The sequence below is a fragment of the Nipponia nippon genome, unplaced genomic scaffold, assembly GCF_047370975.1.
Source record: "Nipponia nippon isolate SJK-2023a ecotype South Korea unplaced genomic scaffold, ASM4737097v1 scaffold_7, whole genome shotgun sequence".
NCBI lineage: Eukaryota > Metazoa > Chordata > Aves > Pelecaniformes > Threskiornithidae > Nipponia > Nipponia nippon.
This window is the reverse complement of record NW_028262391.1, coordinates 9,359,603-9,365,602: the sequence shown is the minus strand read 5'-3', so window position 1 is coordinate 9,365,602 and position 6,000 is coordinate 9,359,603. Positions and strand designations below refer to the sequence as shown.

Here is a 6,000-nt window from a genome sequence, read left to right as displayed (position 1 = left end):
TAAACCATTTACGTAACTTTTAATCCTCTACTTATCAAATAAATGAGCTAGTCTTAATTTTGGGCTACATTTTTTCAGATAAATGTTTCAAGTCTGGCACATCGTTAAGAGCAGAATCGCAAGTCAGCCAAAACTGTTATAACTCCCCACCTGTGGAGCTGCTCCCTCATTTTCCACAGGTTCCCACAGACAGACCACCCAGTGCCAACAAGCAACTAACGCTGGGTTTTAAGACTTTATTTAGGATTGCTTTTAGACACGTGTTCCTCAAATAAACAGATATATAAATAACTTGAAATTCACTATGCAAAGCTGTAAAGCACTTAAGTATTTGTTATCCCATCCATCCATTATTGAAAGTTTTAATCTATTTAACAGTGTACCCAAATAAAATTAATTTACATGTTAGGAAAAAACAGTTGACATTGTATTTGCTAGGGTAACTTGAGTCAAGGGAGCAGCGTCTGTCAAATCAGTTTAAATGTCTAGATTAAATGCCTTTTAATTGTTGTTGCCATCTTCTTCCCGTTTTCTGTATGCTTTATTCAACATTTGTATTTCTTCCTGATAACCACCTCTTTCCATATGCTGCTTTTTACTATTCTGCCGATGAGCTTCGACAGTGTCTGGAATTGATATGTTAATATCGCTGTCAGGATTGTTTGATGGTATGAAGAGGGAGTAGGAGGCAGTTTCCCCTAAATCACAAGAGACAAACCTGTTTTCTTTCCGTGAATAACGTAAGGATGGAGACCTTACCTGTGTGGAGGACTGGCTGATATTACTGATGATTGACACAGTATCCAGGGCCTCTTCATTGTCACAAATCTCAAGTACTTCTAAATGAATTTTAACGCTTGTGTCGGCAAATGTATTAGGAGACTCCTCTGGGTTTGGCTCGTGACCAACACTTTTAGATCGATACACTTCAATTTTCTTTGACATGGGTGTTATTTTTTGCCCTTCAGTGCTTACCTCGTATGTAGATAAAGACAGCGTTTTTCCCGTGGGTGCCTGAAGAGATACAGTTCCTTGAAATGCACACAGAGGGATAGCTAAGGCCCCACCCGATCGCTGAAAAGAGAAAGAATGACCATTATCTAATGCTAGTTTTTGAAGTTAGAATCCATTACAAATAAGCCAATTATGCTGAGTTTGTTAACTTATTTTACTGTTGCAGACTTTTCCTTGCAGTATTTTAGAAACCTGGTATTTATGACTTCAAAGAGTAGAAAGAAGTGTTTTATAATTATATACTTTAGTATAAAAAGTGAAGTCCCAAGTGACTATGACTCAGCTACAGCTTATAGACACACACACTTTATTGGATCAGTCTACACTTAACATTTCATTGCAGCCAGTCCACAACGAGACAGCCAGCACTAGCAGGCACTTCTCTAGTTAGTACTCACGGGCACCTCTGGAAGTGTTTCCACTTTGCTTACATCAGGTCAAGATACTGATCTCCTAAAGCTTCTCATACAGTGACCAAAAGCAGAGAAATCACACCAGAGAACTGTTCAAAACCAGGACCCTAAGCTGACAACATCTGTCTCCCTTGGGCACCCTGTCTTAATTAATCTTAATTACATTAGATGCTTGAAGTTAGATGGTTTAGCTACCAAGCTGAACTTTCCAAAACAACTTGTCAGATATTATTCAAGGAACTTTTTTATGCCTTTTATTTTTATAGTGGAAATAATGTTCATTCAATGGTATCAGCTGGAAATCTATAATAAGGATTTACAGCACCACTACCCTGATGGCCAGAGGGCCCATCCAGAACCTTGCTGCCAAACACAGTGGTTCTAGAAGCCAATACGGGACATATTTTCTAGAACAAAGCTGAATTTATTAGTAGAGAAATTTTCATACACTTGAAGGCAGAGAAAGAAAATTCAGTTATAGCGCTGCGGTACTAAAGGGAGTTTTTAGCAGTTGCAATGAAAATACTGTTTCAGAGGCTGTAAATAAATAAAGGCATTACACAAAAAATCACTGTGAGTGCCTGCGTGGAGAACAAAGGACATGGCTTGCTCCTATGTGGACTGTGGTAGTTGACTCAGTGGTAGGTTGTTATATGTTCTTTTCCATAGTGCTGCAGGACACTCTCACACTATAAAGACTCTAATTTTTAACTATGGAGGTTGTCCATTTAGTGACTCACGTTGGACAGAACAAAAGTGATGGCAGAAGTAGACACACACAGCAAAGAAACACCAGACTCAGGTTCTGGAGAATCTCATGGAGGGCTCATCTCTTGCTCCATCCTCATCTGCTTTGCTACAGTTGGGCTTTGACTGCTTACTGAGAAGGGCTGGGATCACCATTTGAAAACTTGCTCTTACTCACTAAAAAATGCTATTAAAAATGAACTGCAGCTTTGCCAAAAGCAGACTCCTTGGCAGGCAGTGAAGTGCTGACTTTGGGACAGGGCAGTTCACGAGGAAGGGCTGCACTGGTTTAGCGGGAAATGCATGACAGAGAAGACTACTGAAAGCAGGGGAAGCTGCAGAATCCAGCTCTGCACCCACACAGACACTAGGGAGAAGTGTGCACTGAGGGTATTGAAAAGCTGCCAGGTAGCAAGGTGAATCACCCTGCACAGTCTTCTGCGTTGCTGTTGCTATGCTGCTTTCATAGCAGTTGATGATCTTTTAAATCCACCTCAAATATCTCCAGATCACATTGTTATGTGAACTGCAACCTTATTCCTATTGTGCTGCAGTTCCCTCTCCAGCTAGAGGTGACTCCCTACCTCCTGCTGCTGCTGCCTGGCAGGGAAAATCGCCAGCCCAAACCTCATCCTCCCCTGTCCTTCTTCTATACACACACAGACACACACAGAGACCCTCCGTAGTAGCATGTGGCTTTCTGGATGATTAGGGAATAAGAAATAGTATTACAGCAATCAGTGCATGAAGTGAAAAAATGACAGTTGATTTATCAGGATATGTAAGTCTGAGGCATTTAAGGAGTTTGGATAGCACTCACATTTCTTCCTGTCCACGCAAGGGAGGGCTAAGATGAGAGAGGGAGACAGCTGTCTAGGAGAGCGGTATATGCCTCTTGGTTTGTGAGTGTTGTGATTAATCTACCTGCAACCAAGAGAGAAAACGCAGAAACCCTGGGCTTTGGAAAGGACTAGTCTTTCCCAGGCAAGTGACAGGGGGATGCCCTGAGCTCATCCTCGGAAGCAGAAGCTCCAATGTTGTCCTCCTGGGTATTGATCTGTCTTGTGCAAACCGCGTGAACAGAGAGAGAGGAAGAAAAGAAGGAGTGATGGAAAGACCACGTCTAATAATTGGCAGTATGGAGAAGTGCTAGCATTATTTCAGCACTGAAAGGATCCCTTCCACTTGGACCAGTTCTGTTTAGTGTTTCCTTTCTAGTAAAACTGAGAAAGTGAGTAAAAACAGAGAGGTTTAGGATACTGATTAGAAACATGAAATTGTTCACAGAGAGCTGGGAAGGGCAATTATTTGCTGTTTATTAAAGGAAGCTGTTGTGATGAGACTTTTATTGAATTAGGCACAACTTTACAACCACACAGCTACATCAAGTGCCACGTTACCTCACCTTCACTGAAGAGCATGAAAAGGAAATCAGGTTTCATTGCATAGAAAAATCTTGCCAGACTATGACTTAATGTGGTCCTTCACCAAAGGAATTTGCCTGACAAAATCCTAGGAGCTGGCTTGCCCTTCTGGAAGGAAATCAAAGTTGTTTTAGTCTCCTTAATAGACTTGTCAGAGAAAAATGGTCCTCAAATGTTCTTCCAATGTGCAGTTACAGAGGCAGCTATCATGCTGTGTCATCAAGCCGGCAAAGGTCCTAGATCAGTGAATGTTAGATGGTAGCAGCTCACTGCCAGCTCCTGGCCGCTGTCTGAGTACAGAGCCATGGTGGGTACAGGGGCTTCCTCAAGTGTAGCTCTCCTAAGGGTAAGCACCAGCAGCCTTTGTTTCACAGCAATGACGAGGGAGCTTTTCTTTAAAGCACAGTTAGGCGTTGGCACTTATATCTTCTGTAGTAATTAGTAATTAGGATCACTCCTCCAGGAAAGGAGAGATGTGAGAATAACCGTTTTCTCAGCTTGTGGAAGCTCTTGTCCACTTGTCTTCCATCCCAGGTGCTTACTAAGGCCACTAGAGGACAGAGCAACAAATCCAGCTCTGAGCAAGACCAAGTGGACAAAGCCTACTGTTCTAAGCAGCACAGAGGCACAAAGTTAGTGGCTTGGATACTGCAATAGATAGAGCCTGGATATCTAACAGTTTTGGTAACACACATTTAGAACGGTGTTTCTACTGGATACAAGCCCTACAGCTCTGTTTCCAGCCCCCTGTCTAGTTTCTGCAAAAAAACACTGGAAGTCCTTTGCAGGGTCAGTTAAGAGTGTCTGCACTTCTGGCTGTTAATCAAGCTCAGAGTCTGAAGAACAGTCTAAAATGGCACTTAGATTATACTGAAAGACATCTAAAGAGTATGAAAAAAAAAGTTAAATAAGAACTGATTACTTCAGTGCAAGGTTACGTTCTACTTAATAAAACACTGCGGATTTGTCAGACTGAATGTCAAGAAGATGGAGGATATGTCTGAGGCACTTGGAAGGAGAATGAGTAATCCTCACTGGCTGGAATGAATGCTCCAGTTCTGGAAAATGAGAAATTTTCCAATGAGCACAGATTTAGTGGCTCTTTCTGAAAGTCTGTTTTCTGTTGAGAAATCAGTATTTACTTTTAGAAGTGAAAAGGATAGAAGTCTTCTATGCCACTTCCCAGTCACTAACCAGGAAGCCAGTAAACTACATCATTTTCCACTAGAACAATTCCAGTAGAAATACTGTTCAATTACAAACACCTTCACCTCTTTCTACAAGTAGAGAATCCATTTGTCTCTTTGCAAACCATGCACCACAATGTCATGCACTTGTGACTGTGACAGGCGCCTGCCTAGTAACCACTGCCCTTGCAGGGAACAGCTTTCAAATCACAGCTTAAACTCCCTCAGTGCAGCAACTCAGTTGCAAGGAAGCTAGACTATTAACTGCAAGATTTGACGACGTACATGTGTGTGAAACAACCCCATTCATCACCAATGCAAAATGTTCAAAGTTTAAAAAAATCCAAATAATTACTGAAAAACAGTAAGCAGCATTTGCATGATACTATAGAACTTACTAAACAGAGTTTATTAAAAATTAAATCAAACCCTGGAATTACATGATAGGGGAAGGCAGGAATAAAGCCTGAGGAGAGATCTGAGCCACTGAACTGAAAATTCACCACTAAGTGCTGAGGGGAACTAGCACTACCTTGGCTGGCCCCAGAGTGCCACAGCCCCAGGAAGACTTCTGTGCTCCATGCTGGAGGGGAGCTGCTGCAGCCCCAGACGGTGACCATCCCTCTGCAGCCAGAGTACCTGGAAGGACTCTGTTCCAGAGCCAGAAAGGGGCTAGCAACCGAGAACTGGATCCAGCCCCTCAGCTCCTTAGCAATGCACAGGGCACTGAACACCACAGCCAGGCTCCCTCCTGGGTTCAGAGCTGTCGCCTGCCTTGTGCTTGCTTTGCAAGCTTCACTCTAGAGTCAAGCAGCCCAACAGAAAAATGCTGTGAATAAAAACAGTTAGCCCAAAAGAGGGAAGAATGCATTTCTGGTTTTATGTACAGCCAGGTAAAACTGATTATTACTGGAATTGTTTTCAGTATAAATTACTATTAATGAGAACAGAATGTGACCCTTATCTTGTCCTTGATATCATTATTAAACATCCATTTTTGTTTCTTATGACACATTCATGGCAATAAATAGGAACCTACTAGCAAACCAGACTGTACTGGTACATCCTGTGAAGGAGTATTTTATCCTCTACTCCCATTGTTACTTACAGTTCAGCTTTCTGATTTTAAGCCTTAGAATGCAATTTAATTCTAAAGCAGTAGGAAAAGGAAGCAATTTGAGTAACACTTAACAGTGGCCTTCAGTTCATCCATCC

General features: G+C 42.0%; 1 protein-coding gene across 2 annotated transcripts in view; it reads right to left on the bottom strand.

The window, feature by feature from the left end:
- Positions 1-6,000, bottom strand: part of GPR149 (G protein-coupled receptor 149) — a 29,288-nt gene continuing 23,288 nt past the window's right edge. Inside the window, exons 4-5 of one of the 2 annotated variants that reach the window (XM_087740136.1) lie at positions 976-1,074; positions 1-698 (exon numbers count right to left, since the gene is read on the bottom strand). In XM_087740136.1, the coding sequence (XP_087596262.1) occupies positions 546-698; positions 976-1,074 (252 nt within the window). In that variant the 3' untranslated portion in view covers positions 1-545. Of the gene's footprint in view, positions 1,075-6,000 lie in introns of both variants that reach the window. The other variant, XM_009463817.2, reaches the window with a different exon arrangement.